General features: G+C 40.1%; 2 protein-coding genes across 3 annotated transcripts in view; one reads left to right on the top strand and one right to left on the bottom strand.

Moving 5' to 3' along the window:
- Positions 1–8026, top strand: part of LOC113525902 (uncharacterized) — a 32257-nt gene extending 24231 nt beyond the window's left edge. The window contains exons 16-23 of the mRNA XM_053234226.1: positions 1182–1377; positions 2347–2551; positions 2634–2739; positions 2837–3375; positions 4384–4604; positions 4706–4887; positions 5523–5718; positions 5807–8026. Of these exons, the coding sequence (XP_053090201.1) occupies positions 1182–1377; positions 2347–2551; positions 2634–2739; positions 2837–3375; positions 4384–4604; positions 4706–4887; positions 5523–5718; positions 5807–5960 (1799 nt within the window). The 3' untranslated portion in view covers positions 5961–8026. The remainder of the gene's footprint in view (positions 1–1181; positions 1378–2346; positions 2552–2633; positions 2740–2836; positions 3376–4383; positions 4605–4705; positions 4888–5522; positions 5719–5806) is intronic.
- A 7945-nt stretch (positions 8027–15971) lies between these two features.
- fam117bb (family with sequence similarity 117 member Bb) overlaps positions 15972–21218 on the bottom strand; it is a 31799-nt gene continuing 26552 nt past the window's right edge. Inside the window, exons 5-8 of one of the 2 annotated variants that reach the window (XM_026912677.3) lie at positions 20694–20837; positions 19923–20136; positions 19139–19262; positions 15972–18948 (exon numbers count right to left, since the gene is read on the bottom strand). In XM_026912677.3, coding sequence (XP_026768478.2) covers positions 18768–18948; positions 19139–19262; positions 19923–20136; positions 20694–20837 — 663 coding nt within the window. In that variant the 3' untranslated portion in view covers positions 15972–18767. Of the gene's footprint in view, positions 18949–19138; positions 19263–19904; positions 20137–20693; positions 20838–21218 lie in introns of both variants that reach the window. The other variant, XM_026912676.3, reaches the window with a different exon arrangement.

Here is a 21218-nt window from a genome sequence, read left to right as displayed (position 1 = left end):
GGTTTTCTCTGGGTTCTCTGATTTCGTCCTATCTCCCCAAAAATATGCCAGTAGAAGGATTGCCAGTTCAAAATTGCCCCTAGGTGTGCATGAGTGTGTGAATGTGTGTGTGTGTGTGAGGGCATGGTGCCCTGCAATGGACTGGCATCCCACCTAGAGAGTATTCCTTCCTCACAGCCATTGTTCCCAGGATAGGCTACGGATCCACCGCGACCCTGACTGAAGACAAATAAATTAATAATATTTAAAGAATATATATTGTACATGAGAAGATGTTGTGGTGTTAAACTGGGAATTCAGAGTTTTTTATAATAAATAATGTATCCATAGGAATTGTTTAGACAGCACTGTACAGAAACACCAAGTCAGTTTGCCAGTGATAGGAGCAAGGAGTTTAAAGTCTCTAACAGCTACCTCACAATAAAATATAAATAATTCAGAGACTTATAATAATTCTGTGATTATGTTTAGCTTACAGTGCATTGTCTGTATAAATTAGGATCCTCTGGTTACAGCGCTAACAAGAAAAATGGTATGGTCTGTTAGAGGGGTGTTAAATGACATGACTATTAAAAGACTTTTAAAAGCAGGTGTATTTCACACTCTACTTGTAGCCTGTATCTAGAGCCAGTCAACGCTGCTAACACGAGCAGTAGCCTGTTTTCTAAATATTCCAGAGCTGGATCAGTTCTAACTGTAATATAGAGATATAGAATTGTAAAAATGTTTTTTTGTGGTTGCCTTGATTGGCAATTCACAATGTTAAGACTTGATTGGTCTGATGACACTTTCAGACTTTTAGGCCCTACAGTCTTTTTTTTGTCTGCCTAAAATTAATTGGAGGAAATGACCAAGAGTGGGACACAAGACAGAGGGACTTAATGGATGGATGTAAAAAAAAAAAAACTTAGCTGGACTAATGGGAGATAATTTTGATGTCTATCAGTCTGTGACTCACCCGAGTTGTAAATCTTTTGAAATATCCTACCATTATAGCGTTCATAGGTTAATTTGTGGATGTGTTATGTGATATGCTGAATTCCTCTTAGGGTGCTTAACCAGTAAATCTAAAAGACGCCACATACTGTAGTACCTTATCTCGGGTTAGTGGAGACATTTAATATACATGGGCCATTTCCAGCATGCTCACGTGACAAAAAGATTTGTGTTTTTTTCCTTAGGGGAAGATATCACGCAACAGACAGGAGGAAGGGCACAGAGGCCACAGCCTAAAGCAAGAGGGAGACCTGGGTCACCACCTAAACCTGTGTCTGCTAGCAGCACTCAAAACACAGCTCTTTCCACCCCCTCAGCTGCGGATGAACATATTGATAAAACAAACCCCCAAAGTCAGACGGAGTCATTTAAAAATACTGTGTGAGTAACACTTTTGTTCATTTTAGACCATGGTATACTGCAGATCATCAATGATCGGAGCTTGGGTTACTGTCTGTGCAGCGTCTCATATGTTCTTCCTGTGTCTGTGAGAGTCTCCTACCGGTGCTCTGGTCTCCTCCCACCTCTCAAAAACATCCTGATGGTGGATTGGCTATTCTAAGCTGTCCCAGGTGTGAATAATATTTTAGAGTATGTGTTTATTTTGCCATGTCATTCTTTATAATGTAGTAAATATTAACCTTACTCTCAGAATTCAAACAAACTCTGTTGAATTATCTAGCTGCTCCTTGTGTGGCTGGACAACAAAAAACGTTTAAGTCATTTTTCTGTTTTAATCTAATAATCTTTAATATGTTTTGCCTTAGTACACTCTTGGAAAATAGGTGTACTCAGGGGAGCCCTTAATGATTCTAGGTAGAACCCTAAAATAGTTTTTCCCTATCAAAAGAATTCCAAGTAAAATCCCTTTAGGAAGCTAAGAACCCTTAACCATTCAAAGATAGTTTTCACTTTTTTTTTTTTTTTTTTCAGTTTTTCACTTTTTTGCGTTACAGCACTACATTAATTAACAGTTTCCTTTCCTGCCTGTGACACAGCTATGTTTTGGGTGTACACACTGCATGTCAAGACATAAGGCCAAAGGTCAGGGTGAGGTCAAGCAACATGGCATTGTGGGGTTTGGAGTCATTAAAATTCTGTCTAATTACTATTTGCATTTTGCTTTCACCCGTTTCACTTCAGCATCCACCTGTTTCCATCACTCTTTCGAGTTTCAGCCATGGCTTCTTGGCCTTCTGTGAGAAAGCAGGGATTAGAGCACCTCTCTCCATCTGCCTCCCTCCTTTTCTCAGTGCTATATTTTATCCCCAACACCCCAATGATCCTTCATTACTGTCCTCCAGGTGACACCAGCTAAATGTTTTATGCTTTTCTTCCTTATTTTGACAGCAAGTCCAGAAAATCGGGTAAATTAGACAACGCAGATGACCCCCACATAAGGAATGTGAAGAAGCAAAAGTTTGATCAGCATGCCAACAGAGTCACAGATATTAATTACGCAGAAAAGAAGACTGTAGAAACAAACATGGACAATGTGGACACAGAGTCACAAGACACCAGTTTTAGTGAAGAAACAGCTTCTGGTCCAATACAAGTGAGTCCTAGTGTAGATTACTGTATCAGCAGTGAATAATGATGAATCCCTTTCATTCTTCATTCTTGCCTATTCTTTGCAGAAGAAAAGCAAAAAGGCAGGTGGTGAGAAAGCAAAGTCCACAAAGCCACAAAACACAGCGGAAAAACTAAAAAAGAAGTCCAAAGGTCAAGCAGCATTTGTTGTGGGTAAGTTTTGCTATTACTCAAGAGTGCTAATTGTAATTCCATTATCTAGAGCAATGCCTGAATATGTCAAATCATGTCTAATTTTCATCTGTCTCAGGTAAACCGAGGCAGTCGCATGAAGTACTGCAAATTGAAAAGAGGAAATATAGTTCAGGGAAACATGAGAAGACAGTATCCAACACAGTGGTGAATGAGTCAGAGGACAAATCAGCAGACGATTATTCCTGTGGTTCTTCTGAATATACTATGGATGACATGGAAAGCAGCCAGGCCTCAACTGTCCAAAAGAACCGTGAAGCTGGACACAGTCCGGATATTGATCAGGATTACATCCATCATGAGAAGTGTGTAGCAGGACACAGACCGGAGAGTGATCAGGTTGCTAAAGATGGTGGAACTGGAGACATTGATCGGGTCTCTGATCTCCAAGACAGCGATGATGTATCTGCAGTTCTCTCCAGATCACACAGCTCTGCCAAGTCGTCCTCTACAAGCACCTGGAGCATTCGGAGAACCAGTGTATCATCAAATACTAGCATATGTAGCCCAGTACAACTTCCTCATCTCTTCCCACGCTGCGGTGTCCCAGCACACCATCCTGCATCCAACCCTGCCAAGTCTGAATCAGCTGCTGATGTGGGTCTTGTAATATAATGCTAAAAAAACCTGAGAGATGATGTTTTCAATATATGAGTTACTATGGTCAATTTCTTCAAAAAAAACATTAGGACAATTATCCTAAAATACAAAAATTATATGTAATATTTAGAGCCCCTTCCAGCTTGATTAATTAGAAAAATAACCTGTTCTGATCAAGATAAAACTATAGACATTTTAAAATAAAATTTCTCTCTTTACATAAACTATTAAAAATAAATGGGCCATAGAACCATTTTTTGGTTGCTTTAAGAGCCACTTTTAACTGTCTGAAGAACTGGTGCATGATTCTTTCCCTTATTTTGTTGTTGCCATGATAAGCAGCATAATAATTTTTGGGTCACTGTGGCATCGATCAAATGATTGTTTAAGAAACCACAAGCCACTCCACAGTTTTCTACAACAGCAGGTCCTAAAGTGTTATACCACAGCCATTTAGTAATGTTTACAATTCTTTTATTTATTAAAGAATGAAGTTTCAAACTTTTTATAGGTTTAGAGGTGCATTTGTGCGTATGTTTAATAGTGTGGAACATCCATGAGATAGGTTAGTTCCTGTTATTATTTAGAACAGCTATAAACTGTCATTCCCTCAAAAGCCTCTCCTTTTTTTCCCCCTCTCTAACTTAATAAGACAAAAATGCAGCTTGTCATGTTACCAGGAAACAGCAAAATGAAGCCCTCAGTCCTGAAGAATTTCCTGTGGTGGAAAAATTAAAGGAACGGCTTTACTTCTCTGACAAACTGCTGACACCCTCGACTCCTTCCATAAATGTTAAACAAACATTCACCATAATGATTATACTTTTTTTTTTTTAAATGACAGGACACTGTACAGCACAGTACAGAATTATTACTGTCAGAGCTGCTGTTACAGAAAACCTTCTGACCAATCACAGTTGAGAATTCAACAGCACTGTGGTATAATTATGATTAAATATGGTCATTAGTGGATATGTATGGCTCAGATCATTTATATCCCCTCAGGCTAAGGGCAGTGAAGAAGTCATCAACCCGAGGGAAAGCAGAGTGGCAGCAGCACAGGCCGCAAAGTCCGAACGTCGCCGACTGGAGGTGGAGAGGAAGAGGAAGGAGAAAGAAGAGGAGAAAGAAGAGGAGAGAAAGAGACAGGAGGATAAAAAGCAGACAGAAGAGAGAATGCGGCTGGAGCTGGAGGAGGATCAGAGACAGAGGGCACAGCAGGCCAGGTTCACCGCACACTCCATTATAGGTTCCTATCAAAGACATAACCGAAGTCAGCAAAAACACATAAATAAAAACTTTTGTTATTTAATGGTGCATTTTCCAGGTTGAGAAAGATTAACGAAGAAGAGGAGAGACAGAGACAGGCTGAGAGAGAGAAGGAAGGACAGAGGAGTGAGCAGGCTGAGATGGAGAGGGAGAGGAGGAGGCAAGAAGAAACAAGGAACAAGAAGAGATATCTAGAACGACTTCAGAAAGAGAGGCACGAAGACGAGATGAGAAGAGCAGGTACACTTTCATGTGCTTACTGCTGTTTATAAAGATTAGTCACTTTATAGTCTCACACAGAGAGAGAGAGACTCACAAAAGCCACAGCCACACAAAACAGACATCTGCCAGTTTGGCCACAACGTATCACTGAACAAATTGCAAAAAAGACCATTTTACATTTGAATACAAAGTTTGCAAACCCTTAGGACAAAACAGACAGAATTTTAATTCATAGAAACAAGGTTAGGTTTCGCTGACTCCCCTTTATTTTTACAAGTAACAAACATGTTCAATCGGTGTGTGTATTTGGTATGTTTTCTTTACTAGCTTGTATGCCCAGACTTTATCTATGTTATGACTGCTTCTTCTTTTGCATCCTCTGGTTTCTTCTTGTTATATCTCTGCCAGATTTCATACACAGTCACTGTATTTTTCTGTTGGTCTTACTATAGGTTTTGGATTGTTGCCTTGTTGCAGGACCCATATTTCATTTTTAACTTTTTGGAGCATTTATTTAAATAAACATTAAATAAATATTAAAATAGAGGTAAATTAATAAATCACAGAAATATCTAGGCATGCAAACTTTCACACACTGTTAGGAGATCTATAGGAGATATTTTATGATAAGTACAGTTGTGTGTGGTGTGTAGCCGAGTTAAAGCGTCAGCATGAGGAGGAGGAGGCTCGTAAGGAGGAGGAGTATAGGAGATTGCAGGAGATGGATGAGAGCGAAAGACTAGAGTACTTACGCAGACGGCGAGAGGAAGAAGAGGAGAGGAGGAAGGCAGTGGAGGAGAGAAGACGAGCAGAGGAGGAAGCAGCCATGTGGGATGAAGAGTTTAATAGGTATTTCAGTTAAAGGAAAACCATCTTAACAATTATTCTTCAATTAAAAGTGAGACCTGATTAAATATTGCACTATTCTGATTTACAGGCAGAGGGCAGCACTGGAGCAAACTCTCCAGTTCCACAGAGGACTTTCTGTTGAGACAGAGGGTCTGAAACAGAAGCAGAACATCTCTCGGCCCTGGGTCTTCTCCTACTTCAGTCGGCTGAGCTTAGCAGATTGTAACACGTCTGAGGAGTAAAATAAAGTTAATCACATCCATATATTCTGCTGAAATTTAAAACTCCTCATTCTTATATCACTCTTGGCATTGCACTCGACCCGAGAGATGTTCCACATGACCAGATTGACCTTCTAGTTATTTTTGTGTTCCAGCCCAAAAATGGAAACTAAACTGAATGAAGGACAGTAATCAACTATAGTTTCCAGGAATATGTAATAGCTTTTTTACACTTCATGTTTTGAGGGTTTTAAAAATGTCACTAGTCACTAGTTGGAGTGTTAATAGATTAAACAGTCTGGTTATGTTAGCTTATCTGGTGCTTCTCTTTGGGCTGTTAAGTATTATTTCATTTGAATAATAGAACAGGTCAGGATAATAGTATTGATAGCGTGCCCTTAGACCCTTGGTTCTCAGGACCTCTTACACCAGGATCCCCAGAGGCCCATAAAGCCTAGCCAGGGGGTCATCCATTTTCTAATTTAGCTACAGTGATGGAAATCATAACCCACCATTAATATAAATAATGTTAGCTGGAATTTTATTTAAAAAAAAAAATAATAATAATAAAAAAAAAAAGAAGAAGAAGGATTCTGTGAGTGGAAAGTTCGTACCTCTGGCTCCTATAAATAGCCAAAATATTACTGCATACCTCTAAATAATATGCCAATTTTTTTTAAATGGTTTGTTGATTAAAAAAAATGTTTCTTGAGTGGGCATGATATTTTAAAATGTGTTTATGTTTATAAAATGTGTTTATGTAGTGAATGTGGTCCCTGATTGAGAACCCCTACCATAGACAACTTGGATAATTTGTAAAATGCAACAATTTGTGTGGAAACTTTTCCTGTTCCTATTTAGTTACCGTATGTTACAGAATTCTTTTTTAAAGACATTTGTTAAAGAAATTAACTGCATGATACACATACAGCACCAGTTCAGGTACATCCAAAAAGCTTTATCTTTCCTACTTTCCACATTTTACAATGTAGCAAAATGTCGTCTGCAGTTAACCGAGTTCTCTTACACGCAAACAATATCTGACCATTTTCACAGTTCTGTGATCAAAAATGTCATCTCTATTAAAGGAAAACCTCGACATGTTAATATCATGTCATTTTTTAATGTCTTACTTTTGCTGAAAGTATCTTTTTTGTCGCTGTCCTCATCTTTAATAATTAAAAGGAAATGCTTGAAGGCCTGGCATGGTTCTTTAGTTATGGTAGACCAACTGGCTATGGAATGCCAATCCAGTCTTGAACATTTACTACAAACATGGCAGAGCTAGCATAACTAAAACCCCTCCCCAAAACATGCTAGGAGTTAGATTGGCTATTCTAAATTGCCCATAGGTGTGAATGGAGGGCACCTTTCACCCACAATGGACCCATCCAGGGTGAATTCCTGTTTTACTGCCAGTGTTCTAGAGATAGGTTTCAGTTCCACCGCAACCCTGAGCAGGATAAAGAGGTTATTGAAAGTGAGTATTCATTTAAATATGACTGGTTCTATAATGCTGTGGAGAACTATTCACTCTGTTGCTGTGTTTGCGAATAGGATACGGAAAACTGTATAGGAAATAGGATTCATGATTCAACTAAACGAATTTGTACTCTGCACGGTTTACTCGTCATTCCGTAATAGTTCAGCCATACTCCAGCAGAAACACTTTGTGCACTCGATCTTCTCTTCTATGTTTCCAAACATGACTACTGACTCCTGAAAACCTGGTTCTGTAAAATGAATACTATAAGGTTTTAGAGAGATCTTTTCCATGTTGGATTGGTCCACATTCTGCACTGATATTGTCCATCCATCTTCCAGTAAGATGTGTGAGAGCTCCCTCAGTTCCTCTGGCCTCCACAGTGGAAATGCTAATGACCCGAGCCATGCTATGTGGAGGGTACGGACAGGGCTCCAGGTTCCACACAGGGGTTCAAGAACGCATTGTGTGGCGTTAACCACAAGTTCAAGGACTCAAGCTCAACGATTGCTGTGCGAGTGTGCCCTCTGCTGGACATGTGCTGCAACTAGACAGGGAAATCCATAATATACACCACAACCATCTAATTCTGAATAAATGCAGTAAATAGTTACAGTTATCCTTAATACTTTAAGTTTCTTTTAGTGCCATTTTAAATGCAATCTAAAATCAAATTTGCAGTGAGCCACTTTTTTAATAAGCCAGACATGAGTAAAAGTGTCCTAATATTTATGCAAGATCAATACAGAACTGTAACATGTTTCAAAGAAGTCACACTATCAAAGTGTACTAAGAAGAAAATGAAATATTACAACAAAGTCTGCAGTGATGGGTAACATTAGCCTCAGTTTACTGTGTGTCATGTTTTATTTTATTTTTTTTATAATTTCCTTTTAATTAAATGTACTTTGAAAACAACACTACATTAACAATCCCCTAGAGAGCATAAGCAAAACCCAAAGACCATAATTGGAATTTAAGGGAATTTAATACTAGATTTTTATAATTTCAGGCAAATTACAACTTTTAAGGACTTGCTCATATAAGGGTCCAGAGAATGCTCTAGGTTATTAAGAAAGTTCAGGGAAGCACCAAACCTGGATATAAACAAGACAATACAAAGCCGTCTAGACTATTTAAATTCTGATTCATATCAGAGACTTAGCTTCATGACATGTCTGAAATCAGTATTCAAATAAAATGCTCACCCTTAAGCTATTACATAAGCTAGTGCAGAGTGTTTCTAACAAATGTCTCCAGGAAAAAGAGAACTTCAGCACCACATGATTACTGCAGCTCTGCAGCTTGGTATTATCCCTGACACGTGTAACATCTCTCTCTCTGTGTGTGTGTGAGAGAGAGAGAGAGAGAGAGAGAGAGAGAGAGAGAGAGAGTAGTCAGGATGGTCTTATCTGCAACTGTGAAAAGATCCTGGGCTGCAGGAAGCTCAGAGAGCTGAAGAGCTGAACAGCCTCTGCTGAGAGAGTGTCACTTCATGTTAAGAGCTCTCTTCTGGGAGTTGAAAGATATCTTAAAGCTTTTTAACATGTAAGTAAACTTGACTTTTTAGACAGCAAAAGCCCTTAACACATGTTCCAGACTATTGTCCTAGATCAGCATACCCTGTCATGATTTATCCCTTACTTATCAGTATTATATTAGAATCCTGAAGAACACTGCGAGTATCCTGCAAATTCCTCTTTAGGGTGAAGTAGGCTTTCTTCTGCTCTTGCCATACAACCTTCTTGTTCATTTTGGGGTATTCTATACAGGAAACTTGTACACAGTGCATCTACAGAGTAAGTGAGAGCAATACAATGACAACATTCAGTGAATATCATTCATGAGAGGCTATATAATCAGCTGAAAGAAACACTCATCTCACAGGGGAATACCATCATAAGGCACTGAAACAGCCACTTAAGGCAGATGGCAGGTTTGGCTGGTGAGAGCGATTGGCGGGTGCCAAGCACACAGTGAGTCAGCTGAGTATGCAGGAACAACTCGGCCTCCAGCTCTGCCTCTGTATTACAGTAACCATGGTAGGAGTTGCCAGTCTTCTGCTCCACATCAAACACATTTCCTAAGCCAAGTTAGCTTGAAATGAAGGCTCAAACAATATATTTAAATTTACTGGAATCATTTTAAAGCTACACTGCCTTCACATCCTGACAACTAAAATAGATGCTCTGGGGAAAAAATGTCTCCATGACTGTGCATGTCCTGGCTATATGAACCAATCAGCAAGGAGGAGGCCCTCTGCCTGTTAATTATACATACTGTACATTGGTAGCCCATGTGGCTCAGTGCTTAATACTTTGGACTACTGACTGCAAGGTTGTGAGTTCATGTCCCAGAACCAAGCTACTACAGTTGGGTTTGTAAGCAAGGCCCTAAATGAGGCCTTTCTCTGCTCAATTGTAAGTTGCTTATAAAAAGCTTCAGCCTCTATTGCTAATGAGAAGTTATTCAACACAACCACTTAGGAATATGAAGAATGCAGTGGAAAAGAATGTGTCCAGAACAAGATAAGTTCAGTAAACATCAGGGTGGCTTCAGACACACTTGAGAGCTTTAAAGGGCTTGGAAAGTGCCAAGCTGGCTTTAATGCTTAAGGTATAATTACTTTACTGGAGAGATTCTGGTTTCCTCACAAAAAATGTTATTCTCCAAACTGGTAGCTCTTTAATATACACAACATAGTTAGCTAGACAAAAACTACATTTAAATGTGTCAGTGTCTAGCTATGAGTGTTTGTTTGAATGTAGCTTATAAAAGCCATTCTGGCAGAGGTGAGCAAGATTAGTAAATTACAGTGGCTTTAAATAACAGCAACTTTATAATGACAGTTACAACATCATGTCCTAAATTATATTAGACTGCAACACTGCAAATATTGTACCTGTTACTGTGTGTACACATGCACCCTGTACAGACCTCACTGCCCACTCTTTACCCAGTTAGATGCACCTGCAGGACCAGGCTTCAGTGGAGGCACCAACACATCAGAAGAAGATAAATGAAAAAATATCCAGAACATGCCCTAATGTATCCTATCATATTACAAATTAGGCCTGAAGGCCAGTATAAGCTGACAATATATATTAATTTTACCTGTTTTTGTGAGATTTGGCATCTGTGAAGTTTGTTTTTACTTCAAAAGATATTTAAAAAGTATGATTTTAAGAAAAGCCCTTAACATGTTCCATGATGTTCAAAGGTGCTGTAATTTTGTCAGATATTAAGAGTGAAAGTGCAGTTTTTAATTTTAGAGCCCTCTGCTGTATAAGATGTGCAATTACAATTAAAAAAAACATTGCCTATTCCTTTCTAACCACACCCTGCCACCATTTTTTGGTTTTGGAAAAATACACATGCCTTGTGAATCGTCTTTTGTGGAAAACGGGTGAGGCTGAGTGACTCTGTTTTTACTGTGTGTGGAGTTACTTGCTCATTTCTGGGTTGGAAAATTTTAAAAAAGTAGCACGAAGTGAAGAAACTAGCCAGATCCACTGCAATTCAATATTGCAAATCACATTTGTTTCTGGGGAATTCTTAAAATGATATGATCATTGCAGGTCTAGAAACACTTTCCAATATTGCAAATACCCCCTTTAATCCATGACTACAATTACGATGTACAAGATCTCTGTAGGTGGCCCGGTGCAAACGGTACCACACATGCGACCGAACAAGTATTCCAGATGGTAAGGAAACCAATCATGAATATTTTGATGTTGAAATACAATTACCTCTTGTTGTGTTCCTCCATACTGGTTGGATGGAAAACAATTCATTCTCTGTCAGCTAAGAATAACATTCTCAGTAAAATATCAAACAGACACAAATAACTGGTAGATGGCAATTTTTTTTAAAGGTTCCAGAAATTATTTCATTCTGTTTAAACAATAATCAACTCCAGTGTTTCCCAGTCATGCTGTTTCAGGTTTTTACCATTATTCCCGGATTTAATACACCTGATTCAACTCAAGGCTAATTAACAATCCTTCCTGAGTTTAAACTGGGTGTAGTTCAGGCAAAGAAAAAGGAAAAGTACACATTTTTCCCAAATGTATTCAGTAATGATTTGTTTAGTGTCTGAAGTTCACATCTGTCGATTTGTACAGACTAATGTTGCTAAAAAGTAAGGCAGGGTTACAACTACCGTTTTATCTTTGCTTCAAACCATGTTGAGAAGTTCAATAATATCAAACAGACGCAAGCATGATGCACTGATACCTATATTAATGGACAAATGTACTTTGCATGGCTAAAAACAGTAACAGCAGCCAAATCAGTTTCTTCCTCAGCACTTAATTTGGTAATCATGCCACACAAACATCATATGTAAGAAGGAAGTGTGATTTAAGGGTGGAATTTTTCAGGCAGAATATTATTCTGATATTTCATAAAACTGTTCATGTACAAATTATTTCCTTTGAGGTGAATATGTGGTGATTTGTACATGCAGTTTGCACAAGGTTAAGCTGCTAGCTGTAAGCTTTCCCTATTTGTTAGCAATGTTAGCCTTCATGCACCAGTACAAAAGCAAAAAAGCAAAGTTTGGACACCAAATGTCTCTTGGAAGATCAACTACATTTGGGATTCAGGGGGAAATTGTGTACGTTTCTGGCCAAACTGCTCATTTAGACTGTGCAGGCTTCCAAGAGCAGGGCTATGAAACAGTTGCCTAATATAAAGCCTGAGGTCACAGTGTTCAAAAGTGGAAGTGTGTATAATTGTTCAAAAGTATTAGAAATTCCTTGTAAAATACTGCCAAATCTTATGATGATGTGGCCTCATTTTGTTTGTTTCTGCTTTCAGGGGTTTTATGTTTCTGTCCAAAATGTCCTGCTCTGCTGCACTGCAGTCAGGCTGCTGAGAGTCACACACTCTTCCACATTTGTAGACAGTCCTCACTGCAGAAACAAAAACCCTTTGGATGGAGTAGGATCTGATCCATCTCCCTCTATAAGCCTAAGCCTAAGCCTAAGCCTAACCCCTAACGCAAAACTCACACAATGCTGTACATCACAAACCAACACATTAAAGACACTTATCCAGCCTGAAATACACTGAGTTGTATCCACCCTCTGCACTTTTGGCTCAACTCCGCCCTGGTGGGAGGAGCTGGATCAGGTCTCTGGGACTTCGTAGCAAGGGACTCTTGGGCGCATTTTTCTTTTGTTCCTTGATATCCTACGTGTCTCTCAGACTTGGACATCTGTGAAGCTAAAGTTAATAAAACTAGTAACAAAATGTTGCACATTGTAAAGCATTAGAGTAGGCAAGCTACTAAAGATTGACAGACGAGATGCTTAAAATTTGGAGATGGAGGGATGTTTTCTTTGGTTCAGTTTAATATGCAGTTCAAAAGAAGCTTAATTATATCTCCTTTTTAAAGGAAGTAAGGAAATTAGCAAATTCCTCTGGAAAACCACAAACCTAGCTGGCAGCACATCAGTGCTGATCTGCATTAAATTTTAGGTCAAAAAGACTTAATATAAGGTCTGAGTTAATATCATACTTGATCATTTTATTCTGTGACTTCATCTTAGCTTGAGAGCTCTAACTAGTAGTTGGTGTGTGGAATTTGCTCTTCACAGTGATTGGTCATGATTACTAAACCTTCTGTCTGCCTCTGGGCAGGAAACCTGTCTCAGCATTCCACTAACTGAAAACAGGAAAAGACTGGTGTAGGCACTGGACCTGAAGAAGTGGGCTTGGTGTCAAGGACTGTGTTGAACCAGCTGATCCTTTGTCAGGTCTAAACTAACACCACAGCGTCTGAGCTTAGCTCGTAACAAAGAGGGTTTGCACGCTCTGGGCGAAGGGAAAAAGTGAGGAATCTGGGCCTGTAATCCCAGGCTGGGCGTGAAGCCTGTCCCCTAATGGTTCATGGGCACGGAGATCAGAGAAAGAACAGCTCCGAGGGGAGATCTGGGATATGGAGACGAGCAGTCTCACACATCCTCATACAATACCTTTGAAGGAAAAAGGATCTGGGTCCGTTTTCAACCTAAAAGCAGGAGTGAGAGATGGACTAGAGGATTGTGGGTAAGACTGTGTGTGTATGCATGTGTGAAGCCATCAGTGGAAATGCTTTGTAATTATGTGAACTATATAGTTCCTATGGATTCTCACAAAAGCAGATTGTAGTTTGAACATATCAAAAATGAGAGGGATCCTGGCCTATTCAGTTAAACCCCTTGCTGTGCTAATCACATGCCACGTCCAATTATATGACCTGGACTTAAATGGCCTGGTCTCAGCCTATTCTCCCTCCTCCCTGAATGTTTCTTATATGCACACCAGACCGGCCGAGTCTCGGATGTGTGCATGAATGGATTCTGGATACATCCATCCCATCCCCCAACTCACTCACACATTGGCTACATTTACATGCACATCAAATTCTGTTTAAGCTCTACATTCGGATTGCAGCCATATTCCGAATATGATGTTTATATGCGTACGGGCATCAGAATATTCCCGTATATATGCTTGTTGTAGGTATTCTTGAGTTGCCATTCCTAAATACCTAGCTTACAGCTAAGCATCTGTTAGCACCCACAATTCCTTGCGGACTGAGCATGCATATATATCTCCTTTCACAGGATTTTCTCAATAAAGTGTTTACATGCAACAAAGTTCCAATTAAAACAGGCATACTCCAGAGGTGGGAATCGGAATTTGGGGAATCAGAATATTCTCTTAATCTGAAACAGGTAATCAGATTGCGGCATTTACATGACTTAGTGTATGTGATGTGCATATAAACGTAGCCAGTTTTGCGTTGCTGTATAAGCATTATGTAAAATCTGTTATATATAGTGTTATAGTGAGTCTCAGTTTGACTGGGGTTGTATCGGGTTGTGCTGCAGTGATAACGTGATAATGACTGGCGAGATGCAGGTATTGTGCTGCTTGTCCCTGTTAGAGAGCGGGTTAATGGCCCCTCATTAGATATGGGCTTTCTGCGGGTGGCAGCATGAGGCTACAGAGTCACAGGGGAAAAAAGTCCCTGTTTGGACAAGATCTCTGTACTGTACTCTGTGCGAACAATTTTGTCTCTACGTACACAAAAAAACGGGGGTGGGCTGACCGCTGGACATTGGCTGGAAAACGTGCATGACTGCACAATTTCAAACACCTTTCACCCAAATGCATGTAACACACTCACAGAAGAGCACACTGCAAAAACAGCATCCACAGTCTGTGGTGAGAGTGGCTCAGGGCTTACACTGATATGAACTCTGTAACACTGTAGACAAAACATTACAAAAATAATTGACTCAGCAGCTCTACCATGACAGTGTAAAGCTAAAGAGACTTTAAAGGCAGAAGTATAAAGTTACAGAAGAACATATCTTTTTGATATTACACCCTCCATTATAGTATAAAAGTGTTCAGTTTTGTTTCATTTTAAAATTGTTGTTTCAACTGTAAAACTGAATTTTTTTCTACAATACAATGGGAAGCATTGTAGTCTCACAGGTTCATTCCTGAGTTCGGGTTGCTGATTGTGTGGTGTTTCGCTGTATCCATGTGTATTTCCTACAGGTTCTCTGGTTTCCTCCCACCTCCCAAAGGCATTCTGTTAGGTGTATTTGCTACTTTAAATGAATGAAGTTAATATAAGGTATAGCGTTCTGGTTTTGCCGTTAACCCCTAAAAGCAACTGAGCAAGAGCTTCTTTTCTAACTCACCATTTTGCAGTGATGTTCAGTTTCAAATTAATGCAAATCCAGCACAGAAGTAGTGGAGACAGCAAACAATGGACTCCAAGTTCCAGAATTCAGTACAGCTATACGATGCAGCTGTATTAAGTTACGGCAGAGACATGGCCAGTCAGTTATCTATGAGATGACAGGGACAGTGGATTACCGATGGTGTTAGCATGAAAGTTTGGCAGCTGAACTGTTTGAGCAGAGTGTACTGATGAGGAAGTGAGGGAGCTGGACAGACTAAAGGACTAAAGCACTGCTGCATCAATCTCTTTAAGTAGAGATGAAGTGAGAGCAAATTCCCACTGGCACCTCTATCAGCAGCTAGTCAAACAACATTGTGAAAATAGACCAACATGCCAATGAAAGAAGATTAAACTAAAAAAGTTAACTCAGAATTTTATTACATTTTGGATGCTATTGAAGATCACATTAATAAAGATTAATATGCAAGTAATTCAGGGATTTTTTCCTTGAAACTGAACCTTGTCATACAAGACCTGCTCTGTTGTTCCACAAGGTGGCATGTGTGAGTTCTTCTGAAAACATGCTGGAAGTGTTATGTTTGTCTTTATGAACCTGAGTGCCAAAAGAAACAAGCTTACATGACTTGAGATTTCTGCTCATTTCAGGGTCAGAACTACATCTTCAACGTTCCTGTTCAGCTTTCTTGGAATGTCTTTGGACTTTCAGATTAGCACTTCTGACATGCAATCATGTTGCAGATCATTTAATAAAGCCAAGCTTATTTTCTGGTCACTGGAAAGCACTGATCTCCACCCAGCTGGACACGAACAAAACATAACCACCAACACCTCTCACTTTGTATTTGGAGCAGCTGCAACTTTATTTTTATTTTTTTCAGTTACATACAGCCAGAGGAACATTATGGAGTACATGAACTGTATGGGAATAAAACGAAAAGAACAGAACAGACAGACATCTCACACAGAGTAAGAGATCAGAGGCCTACACAACAGTGTTTAAGCTGTGTCTGAGCAGACCTAAATGTGCAACATGAAGAGAACTCTCTAAAACACGAGTCTAATCTGATAATCTTGTCTAGTTTCTCCAAATGTGTATGAGCATGTAAATGTGACCCAACCATGTAGGACACTCTCATTCTCCTCATTCTTTCAAACTAACAAATACACTAATTAGAAAGAGAAAAAGAAGGCCACCATTCTTATAAAAATGCATTAAACACTGTCTCTACACTGAGCATACTCTCTACTTAAATATAGGCACATATACTAAGCAGATACATCATCAATTTTCCAAACAGAGAACTGTTAATATTTTGTAGTTGTTGGGAAGAGCTTAATGTTCGTACATTCCTGAGTACAGACCTACAGCGATAACCATCAGCTGATTTCAGATGATTAAGACCTTGTAATAGTTAGAAATGGTAGGTGTTCAAAGCTATAAGCCACGTGGGGCCTAATTGATCTGCAACACTGGCAAAAAGTGCGACAATTTTTTTTCAAGTTCATTATTATTTTATTTAAAGCACAAAATAATACCTTAACAGTTGTGAAAAAAAAAAGACAAACAAACCAAAACAAAAACGGACCCCAATACTACAGAAGTGTGTTGGGCTCCACCCAAGAGCTTGAGCCCAAACCCAGGCCTGCTCAATAAACAAGGGAACGAGTGAAGGTCAGAAACCAAGCCACTAGTGTGACGTACTGAAGCAGGCACTCCATGGCTTTGGTCTTCATTAGAACTTTACACAGGTTTGAGCCTGATGATTATTTTTTATTGATACTGCGGAACAGTAAACTGTCTCTGAATCGTTGTTTTATGCCGCCTCACTCTTCCTCCTGGCTTCAACAGCAGCCATTTTCTTTGGACAGGATTACAGAGTGATCATGACAGCCTGTTCTTATTGCCTTTCAGCCAATAGTTGATTATTACAACAGTGACGTTGTTCACATATAACACAATACAAAATAAAATACCTACAGCATATATGAGAACATGAATGGCAGACACTTGGCAAGCAGTGTTTATAATTACAGTCAGCTCTGTGACACTGAGGAAAAGAGACGTGGCTAAAAAGCAGCCAGTGACGGGGAATGATTACTATTTTACAAGTTTTGGATTGTTTTGTTTTTCATCATATCTGAGAGACATGAAAACTGAAAGCTGGTAGATTGCATGCAGAAGAGTGAATTGTTCACTGAAGGTATGACTGTTACCTTTCTAAACACAATGTATGGCATTATGGTGCAATTTTAAGTTAATATGATCCATATGAAGAATCTTGGATATAAGTTCAGGTTTTCTGACCACACTCTAAGCATTTTGGACTAAATTATTATAATTAATTGTGATTTGACAGTGGAAATCCTACACAGTTCAATCATAGCCAAACTGTTAATTAAATACAGTTTAAAGCGAAGTCCTGTTACATTAAATATCCATTTGATGCAATTTCATATTCCAGATTTTCTCTCTCAGTGTCACAGCGCCCTCGGTTCAACAGTCTCAGCCTTATCAGTCAGTGAGTGAGAGAAGAGAGAGCACACACTCACACACAGTTAATTCATCATGCCCTCAGCATTGCATCTCTCTTCTTTTCTCTCACTCTCTCTCACACACTCTTTGTTCCCTGATGTGTTTGAAGTTCAGCGTTTGGACCCAAATTCATCTGAAATGCGCTCTACGGCCACACGAACAAAAGCATGCGGTTAGCTGAGCTCTTGTGCTGCTGTCGCCTGCCAGTCATCAACGTCGAATCAGAGAGCGTCACACATGAAGCACAGAACGCACTCGCTCTTTTCTTTTCTTCTCTGCACTTTCCGTTCCTCTCACAGACCACCGGGGGAGGGGGGTATGGGGGTATGTTGGGGGGTGTAAAAGGCCAGTGGAGTTCAGCCTGTCTGATATTAGTCTCTCCTGCTGTCCACCTCATGGTCCAAACACACAGAGGGGCGCAGGCCAAAAAAAACACTCACTTAGACAGAGGCCTTCATCAACCCAGCTTCTACATACCAGGTCTCTTGGTCTTGTCAGATCATCCAAAATATTCAGATATCATTTGTATTCAATGATGCACTGTGCTAACTCTATGAAAAATCCAGTTCTCTAAAAGAGATACACTGCAAGCTATTAGAAAACGATACATTTTCTCAGTCTCTCAAGCCTCACACTCAGAGTGAATAAGGAAGAACGATAAACGTGAGCAAATGCTCTCTTTGCGTGTGTGTCCTATAAGAGATACAAAATATTCATCCACACGTCTCCACTCACTCATATCTATGAAAGGTAGAGGAACAATAAAAATATATCTATGCTTATCACAAACCCTCACAAAACATGTCCTCCTGGTCCTTAAGTAGTACAAGTACTGACCTAAAAAGCTGCATAGCAAATAGCAAATGTCATTATCTTATCAAATATAAGCAGTGTTACCAAAATAGAGTCCTACATATTCTTTTCTTTTGTTGTGTGACTTCTGTTTAGTTTGATTTATAATGTGTGCTGTGCTTAGTTTGGGGGACAGGATTGCCAGGAAACTTGATTGGTAGATTGATTGCATATCAAGCTCTCTGTGTCTCCTACGTGTGGTGCGAGGCAGGATGAGGAGGAGAAAGAGGAAGAAGAGGAGGAAGGCTACTGGGACAGGGTGCTGGTGCCGCGGGACACTCTCTGTTCAGCCTCAGTGGGGACACTCATTAGACTGTGTGGTTTGAGAATGCTGACCAGGCAGAATGCCGAGCCGCTGTTGGGGATGAAGTTGACCTTGTTTCTGTCTGGGCACAGGAACTGCGGGATCTCACGCGGAGGTTTGGCCCTGAGTGGCACACGCAGAGAGCACAGGGAGAAGACAGTGAGAATCAGTCAAAAACACTGAGTCAGCACTGAGGACACTATCAAAGCCATACACAGTCATCACTTCAAGGACCAACAGATGCAGAAAGAACCACAAACAAACGTGGGAAAGAGAAAAAGATGATAAAGAGGGTATCAGGAGGAGTACTGACTGTGTTTCCTCAGTGAAGACCTTGACACGCTCACAGCCCTCAGGAGGCTCACGTTTGAACATGTAGCTGTTGTTGGGCTTGGGAGAAGATGCGTACTTGGGCAGAGGAGATCCAGGAGTCAAATCTGTTAGCAGAATACACATTACTGTTAGTTTCCCCACAGATGACTGCTTAGTTCTTAACATTTAAACTCAAAACCAGTGCGACAAGGCACTAAAAAAACCCGAACGAGAAACAAACTCTTCCTGAACACGTTCCTGATTTACACTCCTACCGTGATACATATAACACAAACGGCATATTAGAGATGGCATTTCAGCAATCAGTAAAAGTATGACACCATCAAACATGAAGCACTTCATTGGTTAGTTTTGTTGAGCAAAGAGAATTCTTGTTGTTGGTTGTGCTACGACACCTCTGGTATAAAACAAGCTGTAGAAATCACTTGTTTGTTTTCGGTAAATGTAGATTTTTAAAAATGGCAAGTAAAAAGGGTTAGTTATTCTGTGAAGTTTGTGTTTGACCAGTCAGTGCTATTTACTATGTCAAGCTCCACCCTAATAGTTTCAGGTACCTATTCTAAAGCAGAAACTAAATAGTTCCTGTAATTAAAGAACCAAAATCAAGCCTGATTTCATGTGGAACCACGCCTACATTTCCTGAAAGGGTTGCTGTGGTGGAAACCTGCCTATGGACACCAGTAAACACTATACCACTAAAGGGAGGATACAATATTTGTGTGTGTGCATGTGCATGTGTGTTGTACCTTTATCACGACACTCACTGAGTGTTTCCTCATTGGGAGAGGGGCTGTCACTGCAGGGTTCATTGGGCACGCTCAGGAAGGCGGGTGAGACAGACTGGGACCGACTGCTGCTGTTGCTATGGCTGCTGCCCACAGTGATGCTTGAGGGCGTCTGTGTGTCAATGCTGCGGGAGCTGGCGCTGCGCTGGCACAGTGGAGGCGGCGCACGGTGCCCATCAGGGGCATCCTGAGGCTGCAGAGTGGGGAACGATATACACAATGACATTTCTAGTCTCACTCATTGCTGCAGTTAAAGGTGCAGTTTGTTTAAATCTGTTTAATGTTTAAAAGTGTTCCAAGGCCTCTAATAGTCATATAATATCAAAAATGCCCAAAAGCTATAATTTTAAATATTGCCATGCAGTAAGCCAGGTTGACTTATACATTTTAGGTGTTTTTTGCTAGAATTTTTCTGGCACAGAAATTAGCTCCGTCCTCAGCCAAACTAAAGGTGCTTAGGCAACACAAGAGCCATATAGTTTCAACATCATGGGTAAGGTAAGGCTTGACAAAAGAGGGAAGGTAGGCAATGTTTTCATTGCAATTGGCTTCTCAGACAGCAGAAGATAAAGCTGAAGTATTTACTTTTAAAATCTCATGATGTAATGTGCATGTTCTGTTCTAAGAGCATGATCTGTATCTGTACACTATGACTAAGTCAAACCCATACATGTTCCATGCTCAAAGCCCAAGAGCTCCCAGTGTAACGCAACACTGTGTTTATGTGACACAACAGTGACTTCTACTCACAATAAACTGTTCATCTTTGTCTCCTGAGTCTCGGATAATGATGCGCTCAATCTCCTGGTTGAGGCCCTCAACGCTGTTGCGGAAGCGCGAGACGGAGGATTTGGAGATGGGGATGGGGATCAGGATGCTCTTTGGGATGGGTGCCTGAAAAACAAACATTCAGAGCAGAGCCATGATGCAGTGTGAAGAGAAAGCAGAAAAATGTGTTTGTGTGAAAGTGCATCTATATGTCTATGTTCTGAGAATGCAAGCTCTGAAGTGTGGGCGAGTGCATAAGTGGTGTGCGTGTGTGTGTGTGTGTGTCTGTGTGTGAGAAAGCGATGTCCTTTCTGAAGGAGATAAGGAACATGGTGAGGAAATAATGAATGACAGGACTATGAAAACGTGTACACAAGAGGTAGCATACGCCCAGTTGAGCTCTTACACTCCACAAACAAATTTTATCATTGTATAATAAGCATATGCTAACAGTGGTGCATGTGACAGCACATTAAATCTGCACAGACACACAGACTGCAGGCTATC

Source organism: Pangasianodon hypophthalmus, chromosome 5 (genome assembly GCF_027358585.1).
Source record: "Pangasianodon hypophthalmus isolate fPanHyp1 chromosome 5, fPanHyp1.pri, whole genome shotgun sequence".
Lineage (NCBI taxonomy): Eukaryota > Metazoa > Chordata > Actinopteri > Siluriformes > Pangasiidae > Pangasianodon > Pangasianodon hypophthalmus.
This window is presented reverse-complemented; position numbering and strand designations above follow the sequence as displayed.